We start from the raw sequence: 17618 nt of genomic DNA, 5'->3' as shown, positions 1-17618 counted from the left end.
GACAACTTAAAGCGCAGATTGAAATGGCCAATTAGTTCCAGATGTGTTATTTTTCAGCACAATTACCCAGCTCTTCACGCATCTCCCTGCACATTGTGCGCACCCCTCAATGACTTATATGGGGACCATTAGTGCGCAAATATGCAGAAAGATAGAACAGATTTTGTTTTTTTTTTCTTGCGTGCCTAAAATGGGCCCGCAACAAAAAGCGCATGTGAACGAACCCGTTCTGCTATATTCTAGCTCTCGCTGCTGGATAGAGCACCGCTAAATACCCAATAGAAGAACAGGCGGCAGCGTCTCCAGGCAGCCCGGACAGACACACAAACCTTTTCTACCTCTTTCAATGTTTATTAAAAATGTCTCAGGACACAACAATTGGCGGTTGGTACTAAGAAATGGATTGAGACAAACAAGGCCCCAGTTCTGGGCATTGAGAAATTACAAATAAAATCACAGTGATTGACCACGGTGAGACATGACGGGCGTCGGGGACGTCACAGGGCTACTGCAGGGGGGAGAGTTCTTGGGTTTCCTGTGCTGGGATTGATGTATGGAGTAGATCCTTCAAGGGGCTTACACAATCCCGTTTTCTTCTGCAGGAAGAGCGGCGGGGTCCAGGCCAAGTTGTTTCATCTGCACTGCGATGTCAAACAGGTAATCGTAACACTCGCACCTGGGAAAGACAGAGGAGACGTTAGAGGGATCAGCCTCACGGGAAACAGTCAGTATGACGCACAGAAATGCAACACTTCAATGTAACAAGACGGACAATTCTGCATCTGAAGAGAAAACGATACGGTGAAGCGTATAAGAATAAGCTGCTGGGTGTACATGAGGAATAATAGCATATCTGGCCATTCTATGACTCATATCCTGCATTTATCCCCTCTGCAGGCTGTAGCCCTCATTCTCAGTTCACTCCTAAATGGTCGGAGGAGTTGGCTGTTAGGTCTCCATACATTGCACAAAGAAAACTACGGATTCTGCTCCCTAACTGAGTAGCACACACCAAAATAAAGACTTCATGGAGGACATTATACAGCAGCATAGAACAGTGTAGCTGTGATTTTAGTAGCTACACGTCTGTTCGTTTCTCTCTTTGCAGTTGCTTCCTCCTCTCCATAGACTTCGATGGGCAGCATCAGTCACCCCCCTCCATTTCCTGTAGTCAGTCTTCCTGTCTATGTTACTACAGACTTCACACGACTTTCATGCGTGTGAATATGAGATTTGCAGCAATGCGATGCATTTTTCTTGCAAAACACATCGCAATTGCAGAAAAATTGCAGGTTTACGAGTGCGATATCCGTCTGAGTTTCTTGGATAGATATCACATTACCCATGTAAATACGGCCTTACTGGAAGATATCCTCATACTTGGCCCAGTCCAACCCTAAATGCACCAGGTCCACTAGATACTTTTTGCAGATGCTCTCACTAATACACGGTTGTCTAGAGTAAAAGGTACCGTTCACTTCAAAATACCCCATTAAAAAGTTACCCTCCAGTCCTTCACAAAGATGGCCACGCCGCTCCTCTGACTACCCAATGTATACATTGTTAGTCTAAGACACTACACACTGCTTTGATTGACCGTTGCTGCCCATGTGACCAGTACTAGCCAGTCAGAGCAAGGTGTAGTATCTTAGACTACCAATGCATACTAACTCACATCAGGTAGTCAGAGAAGCAGTTTGGGCATCTTTGTTTCTCCAGGACCGGAGGGTCACTTTAGGACAGTGTTCCCCAACTCCAGTCCTCAGGGACCGCCAACAGGTCAGGTTTTCAGGGTTTCCTCAGTATTGCACAGGTGATGTAATTATTGTCGGTGCCTCAGACATTGCCACAGGTGTTCTTACCATAGGATATCCTGAAAACATGACCTGTTGGTGGTCCCTGAGGACTGGAGTTGGGAAACAGTGCTTCAGGACTTACTACAAGGTGAAGTCTGATTAAGAAAACCTTAACGTACATCGTCTTTGCTTTCTCCCAAGTGTCTCCCCAGACGTAGACTCCGTGGCGCCTGACCAGCACAGCGCAGGAATCTGGATACTCTTCCATGGCTCTCGCCATTCTTTCCTTTAGGTCTTTTTCTTCCGGAGTGTTCTCTACGATGGGAACCACCAGCAGGTCATCATATCTAGGAAACGATAAAAATACATTAAATAAAGAAGACAATCTGCAGCCCAACGGAGAGCAGGTATACGCAATGTGTTATTACCGGTAATATCCGCCGCTGCTGCACTTCTTGATTCCTTTGATCATTTCTTGGTGTGTGATCCGGAATTCCTTGCCTGGAAATAGCAGCGTGGCCAAGACGGCAGCCTTAGAGTGAGTGTGGATCACGGCTCCAGCACCTAGGAATACAAGCGTTAACGGGACAATAAAGCAGGAGTTTAGGAGCAGCCGTAGGATTTATGCCCCAATGTCACACATTATGTTTTAGGTAGAAATCTGAAGAAAACATATTCTATCCTACAATTCCTCTTTCCCATGTAAGTGTTCAGAAACCACCGCATTCCCAAATACTGGTAGAGTAATGCAGTAAATATAAGGCAGGGAGGAGGGGGATGCAGCTGCAGTTTCTCTTTCTGAGACTGCATGCTGTGAGAGGGGAGGTGGAGCTGAAGGGGAAGAAATCAGATTGTCTCAGAGTACTAGGCACAGTTCAAACCAACACAAGGAAGATCCTACCTACTCAACAGACACAGAGAGAGTAAATTACAGAAGACACGCAGAAGGATGGAACAGACCCAAAAAACAGATGTCAGATACAATCTCTGGGCAGCGATAGATATAAAACGGCCAATCTTGTAGGGTGTTCCCAGTATACAGTGATTAGTACCTACCAAACTGTCCAAAGAAGGACAGCCAGAGATTGGAGAATGGGTTGCAAGGGCTCATTGACATACTTGGGGAGTAAAGGCTGCCTGTCTAGTCTGATCCCAAAGAAAAGCAACAAGCGGATGAATTACTAATAAAGTCCCTGCAAGTGATGATAAAGGGTGTCAGATCACACAAGCATTGCAGCTCACAGGTCAATCAGAGTGTCCGTCTGACCAGTGCTAAGAGGGAGAGATGCACAGACGCTGCTGAAGTTAATAAGGGATTTACTGTAGCTACTGAAGTCACATCTACACTGTTCTATACGGCTGTATAATGTCCTCCATGATGCCCTTATGTGAGTATCAGAACTGGATCATGCAGCAATGGAAGAAAGTGGCCTTGTCTGGTGAATCACAGTTTACATCATGTAGACGGCCGGGTGTATCAGTTACCTGGAGAAGAGATAGTACCAGGATGCACTAAAGCAGGCGGGGGAAGTGTGATGCTCTGGGCAATGTTCTGCTGGGTACTTGGCTCTTGGCATCATGTGGATGTGACACATGCCACCTACCTAACATTGTACAGACAAGTCCCCTTCACTGCAGTGCGATTCCCTAATGGCATTGGTCTCTGTCAGCTGGATAATGCGGCCGCACTGCAGAAACTGTTCAGGAAGGGATGAGGAACATGACCAAGATCAAGGTGGTGACTTGTCCTCCAGATTTCCCAGATCTTAATCCAATTGAGAGAAACAAGTTGGATCCATGGAGGCTGAAACCTCACATCTTTCAGGATCTGCTGCCAATGTCTTGGTGCAGATACCACAGGACTCCTTCAGAGGTCTGGTGGAGTCCAGGCCTCGCCAAGTCAGAGCAGTCTTGGCAGCACAAGGGGAAGCAAGGTGTCGCTTAAGATGGGTCTGTGATGTTTTTGGCAACCTCTTCACATACACCTCTGTGTACAGGAGGATTCAGACAGAAGGGTGCAAAAGTAAAGCTGATAATTCCATACAAGCATTGATCTACTGTAGAACAGCCAGATTGGCATGAAGAGATAGAAGACCTCTTCAAATTCCAAATGCACCTTACAAGTGATGGATTTGGGCGCGGTTGGTGACATTAGACGACCTAAAACAATGCATCTCAGCTGAGTAGCATCTATAACAGAGGATATGCTGGGACCTGCCTGGGTACAACTGGGCTACAAGCGTGGCACCTGCTGTCGCCAATGGCGCTCACATCGAACATCTGAAGGGTGCATCAAAACCTTGAGGAGTTCTTCTATCTTTTCAGGTCATTCTGACTGCTGTACGTGAATTCACGTATAAAGAAATCCGCTCATGTTTTGCACCGCCCTGTATTTAGGCATCTATGAGAGAATGCTTTTCTAGTGGGTGCGGCTGCAACTATGAAACAGCCCAGAGAAGTCTGACCAAGGGGCGCACTAGGCCGATAAGTAACCTCTCATGTTCCCCCATCCAAACTGCAGGGTGCTTAGCATCGCACCCCTCTACTAAGGCATATTATACGCAGACGCGCAGACTGAATGTGAAAGCGGCTCCGTACCTCTCATGGTGTAAGCGTTCATGAACAGGGGGGTGCATTGACTTTTCTTCAGGTTCTTGTAAGGTGGGGGGCAGCTGATGTCACGCTCATCGATATCGCAGATAAACAGGTCATCTGGCTGCAGGAAGGGAAGGCAGAGGTTAGTATGAGGTCCTGTATCAGCAAGGTGATGGGTGTTATACAACTATCAGACCAAAACTACTTGAACCCCCCATCAGTAGAATGGATCGTGTCTTATTAGCATGTCACGTCCTAAACCTTGCCACATAAAGACGCAGACCCTTGGAGGGGTCACCATTGTTTGTGACGGGGACTGAACACTATAGGATATGTGGGTTATACCGCTACACACAGGCCGTCCATCACGAAGCGCAATGTATCAGCCCGTCTACAATGGTGCAAGGAGCGTCGTCATTGGACAGTGGAGCGATGGAAGAACGTTCTATGGAGTGATGAATCCCACTACTCCATCTTCACATTGGATGGAGGATCCTGGGGAACGCCGCCGGCCTTAGTGTGTTGTGCCAACAGTTATGTACAGCAGAAGTTCCGTTATGGTCTGGGGATGTTTCACATGGCATGGTCTCGGTCCGTTGGTTGTAGTGACAAGAACCATGAATATGTAGGAGTACCCTGACATTCTAGACAATAATGTGCTGCTGACAATGTGGTAATACTCTGGGAATGGTCGGCCATACTTCCAACAAGTCGACGCGCCTCATCACCAAACCAATGCTGTTTTATGTTGGTTTGAGGATGTAGATGTTCCATGATTGGACCGGCTGCACAGAGTCCCAACTTGAACCTACGGGACATCTGCGGGATGAACTGGAACATCCGGTTGTGAAATATGAAATGAGTCTATCTTCTTTGAAAAAACTAGGCTGCCGTTTGCAGGATGAATCGAGGGCAATACCAGCTTTATCAGACGTTAGTAGAAAATATGTCACAGGGAGTATCCGATGTCATTAGGGCCAAAGGAGCCGCACTAAGTATTAACATATGGAAATACTACTACTTTTGGTTCTTGCTCGGGGGTCCAATTACTTTTGGAAGGACCGTGTATAGGGTGCTGCAAAAGTACATATACAGAATTAAAGGGGTTGTATCGACTGGACCGCCCCTAGTTCAGAATTCAGCCTGTTATTCATTTCTGTGCAGGATAAAGTAAGATTACATGATCCCAATATAAATAAATGGGCAGCCATGTAATGTATGTCCTCCGTAGCAGGGTCTGCTCTGTCTAATGGGGGCAGACCGCACCGCCTGTATGACATCACTACGTTGGACTGGTTTGATTTTTACCCATAAATCCTTTATTTCCTTTGGCGATAAGCAGCGCCCAGGCAGCCGCTTGCTTCACTTCCCCTACTGAACCATAACCACTTGTCTGAACTGAAGAGGTGAGCATATAGGGGAAGAGAACGGTTGGCACCTTATGTGTACGGCCAATTTTAGTCATTGTGGAACTACTATTCCCAGCAGGCTCTGACAGACAAAGGCTTCCAGATGATACAGAACTACAAATCCCATCATTCCCGACTTGCACTTCCCTAGAAGACTGGATAACAGTTACATACGACGACGATATAATTCTTTATGGCCGATCCCAATATAAATGTGGATTTCCGGTCTCCAAGTGATACTATCTGCAGAACAGATGACTATTTGCATGTGGCAGTGTTAGGCTGCCCCTAGTGGCCGCTTTGTCAGCGTCAGATTTGGCAAACCACAGCTTAAAATATGAAATATTCAAAATGCAGCTGTGTATAGTTTAAACTGGGACATGATTTTGGGGAGGCGTTGGGACGTCACCCGCTGCCAGGGACCTCTCCATCATCTGCTGGTCAGACTGCGATGACGCCATTGTGACGCGCGTCACGTTAACTAAAGAAGAGTCTATGTTAATTTCATGGCTGGAAGCCGCGCCGTCAAACTAAAGCTGTCACCCCGTATTAACGTTGTCCTGCGCTTATATATTGTGCCGGGTATATTTATAACCGTCCTCTGCTGGAAGCGCCACCGGCATCCTATGCAAATGACAACAAAGTCGCAATCAGCAGGTGATTTAGAAGACGGGAAAGAAAAGCGAACAATGAGAAAAAAAGGAAAACGATGCCGCTACAAAGCGAACGGCCGGCGCTACGTTACATCTTTGGGCTGCATTCGCACGGGCGTTTAAAGGGGGTTATTAGACAAACATCCAGCACTACTGGCTCCGACACCGGAGACGGTCGCGGAATCGTAATAGCCGCTTCAGCTTCCATTGATTTCAATGGGAATGAAGCCAGCTAGACACTTCTGCACCCGTCTCGTATGACGCACATCCTGACCGCAGCGCTCACAGCGAGGCGATCAGGAGATGGTCGGGATCCTGTGGCCCCCTGATGATTTACTATCAATGGCATTTGCCCGGAAAACCCCTTTAAACTGTTAAAGCCATGGCAGATTTTTCCTACGTGGATCTGACGGCTTTCGACCCAGAGCCGGGTACGGAATGCTAGATCTGTTTCATCACTTTTTGGAGGAGGCGGGGTGCCCAAACTTCAGCACTATTTTATGGCGTCCGCCATGTGGGTTGAATAACGCTATATTTTAATAGTTTGGACATATTCGGTGTCACCACATCCGTTAATTACAATTTTGTGTAAATATGTATATATGAGAAGAGGATTTTTTTTGTAAACTCTAACATTTCTCATAATTTAAAGAGCCTTTTCCCACTTTTTTTTAATGTTTCTTTTGTCCCCCTACGTGGACGTGAACCTGCGATCATACTAGATTACCGCAGTATGCTGAATGTGGGCAAACATTCATGTCAGCCCTGGGGGTCTTCATAAGACCCCAGGCTGCCATGACACCCGAACCACCATCTGTGATCTCATTGCAGAAGAGCCGGTTGGGACATTTAATGCCGCTGTGAGAATTGACAGCGGCATTCAAATTGTTAACAGCAGCGATCAGAATTCTCCCTGATGGCGGCTGCTGCAGGCGGGCGTCAGCTGCCAAAGATCGTCACTCACCGTCTAGGAGCGGATTCGACAAAGGGGTTCGTCTTTGGTTTTGTCTTTATTCTTCAAGTCCCACAAGGGGGCTTTACCATGTGATTGTTTGTACTGCAATACTTCACGGGGGACCTGAAGGGGTGACACAGGCAGACCCTGCCCTAGAGGGGTTAAATAGGGTTAAATGGCTACAATGAGCTACCTCCAATAAGGATGCTGAGAAACCGCAGTGTTTGCTCCTTGAAGACACAAGCAGAGCTCCGCTGTTGAGGCCGGCGCCTGGATGGGACATATGGTTGGGAAGGATGCGTTCTCCATCTGCATTTTGTGGGGGGGTAAACGCTGTGTGTACTAGCCACCCAACTCGGAGGGTCAGTCATTGGGGGAAAGCGCAATATAGCACTGCCCACAACGCTATTTTACCCTGTAAATGCCAGAAGCCCAACCATAAACCAAACAGACCCCATTATAGTCAACGTGGTCCAGTGGGCTCGGTCATGATCTTTCCGTTCAGCCACTGGGTTCTGTTTTCCTGCTCCCAAAATCTACAGTGCTAATGTGCCCAAGTTCTAACATAGCCAACACCCGCTGTGGATACCATGCGCTCCGCTACTGGGCTCACTCCATACACTCCCCTACAACTTCCGCCAATGTTAGGCAGAAGTTAAGGTACGTTTACATGGGCCGATAGTTGCTGAAATAATTGCTCAAACAAGTGATTACGGGTGACTGTTGGCCCGTGTACACGCAGCCCCCGATTGGGCACAGAGCGAGAAGTCACTCAGCTGTCACTAGTCGTTCTGTTTTAACTCGACTACTAAGCGGCTTCTCGCTCAATATCTGAACGACCAGGGAAGAGATCTCTGGCCACTTCACCTGCATATTCTGGCAGACTATCTCTCAAGTCTAAAAGCACAGGAGCGATAGTCAATGGGATGCTGTAGTGCGGTAACGTGTAAAGGTACCTTTAGAAGGTGGTGTTGTAAAATAATCTAATTTCAGGAGGGCTGCTGCGGTTATTGCCAGGGAAAGCTGGTCGAACACTTCCAGACCGACCCCTTTTTTTAGTGGGTTTTCACTCTGGCGCATAGAGGAGGTATCCCCTCAGTGGCATCTGTAGGCACCACCAGGGCACCAGGAGGGTCTCCATGACACAAGCTCTTGTAAAGGATTGCCCTATCAATGCCTTATGGATGTCCTAGGGAAGGTCTTCCTGCTTGGGACCCTCCCTTATTAGCTAGGAGGACAACTGCACACTGTGCGCTCCCTCCATGGCGGAAAACCCTGGAACATGCGGTCTTCCGATCACTGCAGTATGGCTGTAGGGGACTTGGTCGGTCAGATCATAGCGATCAGTTGATCACTAGTGGGGTATGTTCACAGCAGAATCCAACGTAGATTCTGGCTCTAAAAACTGACATCCGTGGCTAGGTGTGAATTTGCCGCATATTTAGCCATCAGTGGGCACGTCTGTATGAGGAATTTCCCTCGGGATTCTATGGGAATCTGCGTTAGGTAGTAACATGTCACTTCATAACACGGATCCACGCAGAATCGCGTGGGAATATTCCACACATGGATTCTGCGCACCGACAGGGTTAACCGTGGGATTTTTGCCATGGTTTATAGAGAAGGTGTGGGATTCCCCCGAGTGAAGATACCCCGAGGTGTAGAGTACCTGTGACTGGGTCGGAGTTCTCATACCTGAATCCTTTCTTTTTGGACTCCGGAGGGGGCGATGTAAATTTCATCCCTGGTGAGATGAGAAGAAGTGGAGAAGATTAAACTACACAAAATAAACGTAAGCAGCGATTGAAACAGGGAGCTGCATACACAAAACGGCGGAAAGTCAGTCAGTGTCCTACAGAGCGGGTACAATCGTGAGGGATTTGGGGCAGTAATGGTAAAAGCGGCGGGGCTTCCTGTAGTAACGTCGATGGATCGAAGTCGATGACTTACTCGTATTTAATGCTGACGCCGCCTCCGGTCCCCGTGACCCAGCCCAGGTTATAGAACTGCCTGCACAGCTCTGGGATCAGGTTCCTTGGGTGTCCTTTCTCCTAGAAGGAAAAATCCAAGACAGAAAAACTTACTTTGTGGTTTTGTATCCCACATCATACAGAGACTCCGGTCCTGGAGTTCAAGCATCAACACAACTAATTACGCTATTCAGTCCTCCAAGCACAAGTAGGTCAAGCGGTGACCAACGTTGGTACTTTTGGACTACATTGGCCGCATTTACATAAACATTGTCCGATTTTAACCCTTTGCAATCCAATTCTGTATTCAGGGTTTCCTAGGGGGTTCTCTCTTTCTGCCATTATACAATGGCACCATCTGCTGGCTAAAGTCAGTACTGCGGTATGGGACATGCTGGAGAGGCCCCCCACAACAGAGCGGTCAGTAATATACAGTAAGAATACCCTGCCGGACGTCTTTTGACATCGGAGCTGTACAGCTTATAATCAGAATGTCTTCAGACGTCAGACAGTGGATTGGAAAGGGTTAAAGCCATTTTGGGGTATTCAAATGGAATCCGCTGCCAGAAAGTAACACTGCGCAAAACTTCCCCTACTTAACGAAGGTCCCTTTACATGAGCCGATTCTTGGTGCGACTTAGACGAACGGCGACTGACAAGCACGTTGATTGGCGCTAGTGTGTTTTGCTCTGCACGGATCGAGCTTCGGCTTAAAGGGATGATCTCTCACTCTTTGGCTGATCGGCAGCCCTTTAACAGAAACCGACTGTCAGGCGAACGAAGGTGCGGAGAAGCGTCTGCGCTCGATAATCGTCCCGTGTAAAAGAGCCTTTACTCTAGAAAAAAACATTATAAATGGCGCATTTTAAAATTCCTTAGCCACTCCCCTTTCTTTTCTAAATGTCAAAGCAGTAACAGACCCGTGACCCAATCCGACACACATCGTATCATCGGCGGCGTCTTCATGAAGTAGCTCACTAGATCCAAAGTCTTTACACAGCACAGAATTGTTCCTCAGCAGAAACGTAAAGCAGTCGGCCAGAATCAGAAAAACATGGCTGCTTTCCTCCAAAAGCAGCACCACAGATGTCCACAGGCTGCGTGCGGTATTGCAGCTCCGCTGACATGAATGAGGTTAAGCCGCAGTAAGACATCTCATGGACACGTGGGGCCCTGTAATTGGAAGAAGTCCATGTTCTTTTAGAAATCCGTACAATTCCTTTAAAGAGAAAATCGTGCGGCGTTTACTTAATACCGCGGCTGAAATCTGTAAGAAAGGTAGAAACGTCTTGCTGCAGATTTCAAGATTATCAACTTTTCCTACATTTTATTTGGCCTCCGTAGGGGGTTTGAACTTACGGTCATTGGTTCGCCTATACTATACATTTTTAATATTGCCTATTAAGCAGTATTCGTGGCAGCCTTCACTGGGCTGCTATCCTAGCCCTTCAGCAACCAGCAGTTATGTGGCACTGGGGGAACTATGGGGCACTACTGTGCGACAGTTCAGTTTTTCTGATCCAAAGCTAGAAGTGGAATCAGCAGAAATGAGAAGTAGAAGTCCTTCTGGCGTATACTCCAGTGACATCCCTCCCATAGAGGGAGTATATATGTATCCATAGTCACTGACACCCCCTCCCCTAGAAGTTGTCGGGGGATGAAGCTTTCTCTGTGATTGTAACACTGCTGTAAGGAAGTGATTACATATCGGAGCAAAAGGGTCATTTATTGTGGAGAACCGACCCCTTGTAGGGAGGCTCTAGGACCCTGTTGTGCAGCCTGTAGCTTAGATACAATATGTGATACGGGCGGGCATGGAGGCTCTAGTATCCTGTTGTGCAGCCTGTAGCTTAGATACAATATGTGATACGGGCGGGCATGGAGGCTCTAGTATCCTGTTGTGCAGCCTGTAGCTTAGATACAATATGTGATACGGGCGGGCATGGAGGCTCTAGTATCCTGTTGTGCAGCCTGTAGCTTAGATACAATATGTGATACGGGCGGGCATGGAGGCTCTAGTACCCTGTTGTGCAGCCTGTAGCTTAGATACAATATGTGATACGGGCGGGCATGGAGGCTCTAGTACCCTGTTGTACCGCCTCTAGCTTGGATACAAGATGTGATACGGGGGGGCATGGAGGCTCTAGTACCCTGTTGTGCAGCCTGTAGCTTAGATACAATATGTGATACGGGCGGGCATGGAGGCTCTAGTATCCTGTTGTGCAGCCTGTAGCTTAGATACAATATGTGATACGGGCGGGCATGGAGGCTCTAGTACCCTGTTGTGCAGCCTGTAGCTTAGATACAATATGTGATACGGGCGGGCATGGAGGCTCTAGTACCCTGTTGTGCAGCCTGTAGCTTAGATACAATATGTGATACGGGCGGGCATGGAGGCTCTAGTACCCTGTTGTGCAGCCTGTAGCTTAGATACAATATGTGATACGGGCGGGCATGGAGGCTCTAGTACCCTGTTATACTGCCTCTAGCTTGGATACAAGATGTGATACGGGCAGGCATGGAGGCTCTAGTACCCTGTTGTACCGCCTCTAGCTTGGATACAAGATGTGATACAGGCAGGCATGGAGGCTCTAGTACCCTGTTGCACCACCTCTAGCTTGGATACAAGATGTGATACGGGGGGGCATGGAGGCTCTAGTACCCTGTTGTACCACCTCTAGCTTGGATAAGATGTGATACGGGTAGGCATGGAGGCTCTAGTACCCTGCTGTACCACCTCTAGCTTGGATACAAGATGTGATACAGGCAGGCATGGAGGCTCTAGTACCCTGTTGTACCGCCTCTAGCTTGGATACAAGATGTGATACAGGCAGGCATGGAGGCTCTAGTACCCTGTTGCACCACCTCTAGCTTGGATACAAGATGTGATACGGGGGGGCATGGAGGCTCTAGTACCCTGTTGTACCACCTCTAGCTTGGATACAAGATGTGATACAGGTGGGCATGGAGGCTCTAGTACACTGTTGTACCACCTCTAGCTTGGATACAAGATGTGATACGGGGGGCATAGAGGCTCTAGTACCCTGTTGTACCACCTCTAGCTTGGATACAAGATGTGATACGGGCAGGCATGGAGGCTCTAGTACACTGTTGTACCACCTCTAGCTTGGATACAAGATGTGATATGGGGGGCATGGAGGCTCTAGTACCCTGTTGTACCGCCTCTAGCTTGGATACAGGATGTGATATGGCGGGCATGGAGGCTCTAGTACCCTGTTGTACCACCTCTAGCTTGGATACAAGATGTGATATGGGGGGCATGGAGGCTCTAGTACCCCGTTGTACCGCCTCTAGCTTAGATACAAGATGTGATACGGGCGGGCATGGGGGCTCTAGTACCCTGTTGTACTGCCTCTAGCTTGGATACAAGATGTGATACGGGCGGGCATGGAGGCTCTAGTACCCTGTTGTACCACTTCTAGCTTGGATACAAGATGTGATACGGGCAGGCATGGAGGCTCTAGTACCCTGTTGTACCACTTCTAGCTTGGATACAAGATGTGATACGGGCAGGCATGGAGGCTCTAGTACCCTGTTGTACCACCTCTAGCTTGGATACAAGATGTGATACGGGCAGGCATGGAGGCTCTAGTACCCTGTTGTACCACCTCTAGCTTGGATACAAGATGTGATACAGGCGGGCATGGAGGCTCTAGTACCCTGTTGTACCACCTCTAGCTTGGATACAAGATGTGATATGGGGCGCATGGAGGCTCTAGTACCCTGTTGTACCGCCTCTAGCTTGGATACAGGATGTGATATGGCGGGCATGGAGGCTCTAGTACCCTGTTGTACCGCCTCTAGCTTGGATACAAGATGTGATACAGGCAGGCATGGAGGCTCTAGTACCCCGTTGTACCACCTCTAGCTTGGATACAAGATGTGATACAGGCGGGCATGGAGGCTCTAGTACCCAGTTGTACCGCCTCTAGCTTAGATACAAGATGTGATACGGGGGGGGGGGGGGGCATGGAGGCTCTAGTACCCTGCTGTACCGCCTCTATCTTGGATACAAGATGTGATACGGGGGGCATGGGGGTATACAGGTTCTGTATGGTATCCTGCAGCATATCGCTCTACATTTGCTGTAACTGAACCTCTAGATCATGTAAACTCATCGGCTGATGAAGTTGGAGTCCCAGATGGTCCAATAGAAGTTCTATTGTGGGGGCTTCCTGGGACCCCCTTGTGTGTGCGGCCGAGCATTATCCTGCTGGAAGCCGCCATGAGGGGAACACATGTGGCTGCAGGATGTCCTGAACATATCGCTGAGCTGTCATTGTCCCTCGTACCACTACTAGGGGGGACGGACTGTCGTATGCGATGCCCCCCAGACCATCACACCAGCAGGGGGCAGTGTGCCGCTCCACAGCAAAGGCAGGATTGAGGCGCTCACCCCGAGGTCTCCAGACAGGAATACGGCCGTCGTCAGCGCCCAAACTAAACCTGGATTCATCACTGCAGACACCCGGTTCTTCCACAGTGTTCAGTTTCAGCGTTCACAACATCACTGGAAACAGAGGCGACGGCGGGTGTCAGGGGCCGTACATGTAACGGGGGCCACGGCGGGGGACAGAGGCCGTACATGTAACGGGGGCCACGGCGGGGGACAGAGGCCGTACATGTAACGGGGGCCACGGCGGGGGACAGAGGCCGTACATGTAACGGGGGGCCACGGCGGGGGTCAGAGGCCGTACATGTAACGGGGGGCCACGGCGGGGGTCAGAGGCCGTACATGTAACGGGGGGCCACGGCGGGGGACAGAGGCCGTACATGTAACGGGGGCCACGGCGGGGGACAGAGGCCGTACATGTAACGGGGGCCACGGCGGGGGACAGAGGCCGTACATGTAACGGGGGGCCACGGCGGGTGTCAGGGGCCGTACATGTAACGGGGGCCACGGCGGGTGTCAGGGGCCGTACATGTAACGGGGGCCACGGCGGGTGTCAGGGGCCGTACATGTAACGGGGGCCACGGCGGGGGACAGAGGCCGTACATGTAACGGGGGCCACGGCGGGGGACAGAGACCGTACATGTAACGGAGGCCACGGCGGGGGACAGAGGCCGTACATGTAACGGGGGCCACGGCGGGGGACAGAGGCCGTACATGTAACGGGGGCCACGGCGGGGGACAGAGGCCGTACATGTAACGGGGGCCACGGCGGGGGACAGAGGCCGTACATGTAACGGGGGCCACGGCGGGGGACAGAGGCCGTACATGTAACGGGGGCCACGGCGGGGGACAGAGGCCGTACATGTAACGGGGGCCACGGCAGGGGACAGAGGCCGTACATGTAACGGGGGCCACGGCGGGGGACAGAGGCCGTACATGTAATGGGGGCCATGGCGGGTGTCAGAGGCCGTACAAGTAATGGGGGCCACGGCGGGGGACAGAGGCCGTACATGTAACGGGGGCCACGGCGGGGGTAAAGGGCTCTGACAGCCTTTTTATAGGCCGTGGGTGGAAGTGAGTTTTGCAGCAAAGTGACACCTTCTTCCGGGTGGTTTTATTTCCCACTGAAAGTAAATCCCCTTCTGGTTTTGGCTTATAAAGACCGCACAAAAACCTACTGCCCCCCCCCCACCACTGTGTCTAACGCCACATTAAAATAAACGCGCCAAATGGATCTGCGCCAAAGTCTAAAGTGCGAAATATGCTGCGGATATCCACCATCTCCTCTGCACACTATCATATGTCGGGGCGCTGCGATGTCTGTGGAGGCCGTGATCCCCGATGGTACGTGTGAACAATAACGCGGCCGGCTTCACACCGGTGAACGCGATTTTGCCGCGAGAAAATCCTATCTTTGTTCCCGTGATTTTTGAGCAGCGTCAGCGCCGATTTTTCTTGCCCGAACATCGCTGTGATTGGTTCATCAAGCGCTGCAGTGATTGGTTCTTGAGCGCCGCTGCTCAGCCAATCAGAGCCAGCGCTTCCTGGAGGCGGGGATTTTGAACCTCTGACCAGGAAGCGCTGGCTGTAGACTACACAGAAGTGCGCCGGAGCTGCGGAGAAAGAAGTGCGGCGCAGCGGGCAGCGCCTGATAGGTGATGTATTGTTTTTTTAAAGGCAGCCATGGCTTATTTTAGGGCTCAAAACATCGCTGATGTGAAATCGGGAAGCCCGAGCCTCACATACCTGCAATTTGTAGCGGTCAAATCACGAGAAAATCATGCGATTGGGTCACCCGTGTGAAAGTGGCCAAAAACTGTAGTGCCTCGCGGAATCCAAGGCCGCGGTATGTCACTTGTATCGCTGTTTCCGCTGCGGCCCCTCTGAGCTCATTTCGTAAGGTGGCGGTATATTGGTAGGATACGCCATCACCTTACCATCAGCATCAGTCTGAGCGCCGCAACCCCCACAACACGGCGAAGGAAGGGGCCACGGCGCTGGTTTAGGGGTGTGCCCCTTCAGTGGGTGGGCGCGGTGCCGCAGTGGGGGGTGCAGGATTTTCTGTGCTAATCCTGCCTGTAAAACCGTAGCAGAAACCTACCGCTATCCCGCCGCGCTTCTTCCATGGAACCGGGAAAAATCTGCGCCTGCAAATCTAACGCGTTCCTGTGCAGATCGACGCCGAGAAGCGACTCGTCGTTCACGCGGAAACCTTCCAGAATCCCGCGTGCAGATTTTGCTCGCGGCGATATCCGTGCAAAAAATTACCGCAGAATAAGCGCCATTTTTCTGCCACGTGAGAACGCTTACAGTACGAACCGCGCCGCGCCAAATCTCAGCCGCCGGCTGCGGAACATATACTCACTAAATCCACAGCAGGATTCATTTGCGCTGCGTTTTTTCCGTGCGGATACGCGTATTTGTTACTTGTGGATTTTGACAAGGATTTTGGCGCAGGGTAGATCCGCACCCAAATCCGGATCGTATTTTCTGCGGTCGGACATACGCCACAGGTGCGGTCTGTTCACGCCGGCGGATTTGTAGCAGGACTTTCCGCAGCGCAAAATCCGTACCGTTCGTTAGAGATTTCGCTGTGAGTTTTGGTGGCGTTCCCCCCCCCGATTTGAAGGCTGGTTTTACGGACGCCGCGTGCGAGAGCGGCTGAGCGCGGGTTTACACACAAAGTCATCGGATTTCATGCGTTTTTTTTAGCGCATGTAAATAAATTATATATTTGTGCGCATAAAACAAGACCCAATAGGCAGGAAAAACGCAGTGCAACCGCGTAATTCTTCCCGTTTATGCACTGAATATTCACGGACCGAAATAAGTAGCCCTGAGGCCGCGGTCACGTGTCTTATTTGCGCAGTGCGTTGCACACTGAATTCATTCACGCGTACGTTTTGTTGGCGCATTTGGTTTCCGTGAAAACAATACGCGGCGGCTCCATTTTTCAGCGTATTACGCACATAAATACCCGCGTTATACATCGCGTTAACCGCAATTGCCCGTTGAGAAAGACGCTTGCATTTTTTTTTGGCGCGCAACTACACAACGAAAGGAAAATACACACACATGCAGCCGCACTGCGCAAATACGCACGTCAAGGCGTCTACGCCCGTGTAAAGGAGCCCTAAATATCCAGCTAGCGGCCTCAAACTACCGGAACGCCATAATTGCTCGCGAATTAATAATTCCAGCGGCGTTTGGCTCTTTTTTTACGTCGCCGCACGTAGCGCCGGCGGCAGCGGCGTACCTTGGCGTTGTCGGTCTGGTTGCAGTTGTCACCGTTGCAGTAATACATGTCTCCCAGGATTGTGCTGCGCCCGGTACTGCGGTGGGCCCTGCTGTCAGCTTGTGCTTCTGGCTCTGTGCTCTGCAGTGTATCTCACATGCCAGGGCTGTGTTGTGCTGTGCAGACGCTGCGGAGCCGCACCGGGGGGGATGTCACTCCTCAATGTCTGGAGGGTGGCAGTCAGCTGCACAATATGAAGCCCAGCAGCCTCTGAAAACTGCACATTGATGACCTAACACCGCTGGAGCGCCACAGTCACAGACAGCTATGTCTCCACAGCCTCCTTCGCGCTTCCATCGTGTATCTATAGACCTGGTCTTCAACAAAATGGCGTCCGACCATAGGCGACCATTGCCAGGACTGCAGACACATTTGACTATGTTATAGGACGTCTATTTTGCCTCTAGTGTTTGCTGTTGATTTCTGTCCCTAAAGTGACTCTCGCTATGATAATTCTAAGACAAGCCGCAGCAGGGTGTTATTAATGGCCGCGGCGGGGGTTGTGGGCAGAGGGAGCGGGTTTATGAGCCG

General features: G+C 50.2%; 1 protein-coding gene across 1 annotated transcript; it reads right to left on the bottom strand.

The window, feature by feature from the left end:
* Nucleotides 1-330: 330 nt before the first annotated feature.
* Nucleotides 331-17320, bottom strand: APIP (APAF1 interacting protein). Its single transcript, XM_066583501.1, has 7 exons — nt 17049-17320; nt 9359-9459; nt 9104-9152; nt 4395-4512; nt 2225-2360; nt 1976-2143; nt 331-676 (listed from the first exon to the last, which is right to left on the bottom strand). The coding sequence occupies exons 1-7, from the start codon at nt 17094-17096 to the stop codon at nt 577-579; spliced, it is 720 nt and encodes a 239-aa protein (XP_066439598.1). The 5' UTR covers nt 17097-17320; the 3' UTR covers nt 331-576.
* Nucleotides 17321-17618: the final 298 nt, after the last annotated feature.

This window comes from Eleutherodactylus coqui, chromosome 11 (genome assembly GCF_035609145.1).
Source record: "Eleutherodactylus coqui strain aEleCoq1 chromosome 11, aEleCoq1.hap1, whole genome shotgun sequence".
NCBI lineage: Eukaryota > Metazoa > Chordata > Amphibia > Anura > Eleutherodactylidae > Eleutherodactylus > Eleutherodactylus coqui.
The sequence above is the reverse complement of the archived record's forward strand: the minus strand, read 5'-3'. Positions and strand labels throughout refer to the sequence as shown.

What these genes read in the sequence shown, in the direction of transcription:
- APIP (XM_066583501.1), bottom strand. Translation starts at nt 17,096, where the DNA reads ATGTATTACTGCAACGGTGACAACTGCAACCAGACCGACAACGCCAAG. An exon ending in GAACGCTTACACCATGAGAG is followed by an intron (nt 2,361 to 4,394) that starts GTACGGAGCCGC and finishes TTGTATTCCTAG; the next exon opens with GTGCTGGAGCCGTGATCCAC. An exon ending in AGCAGCGGCGGATATTACCG is followed by an intron (nt 2,144 to 2,224) that starts GTAATAACACAT and finishes ATCGTTTCCTAG; the next exon opens with ATATGATGACCTGCTGGTGG.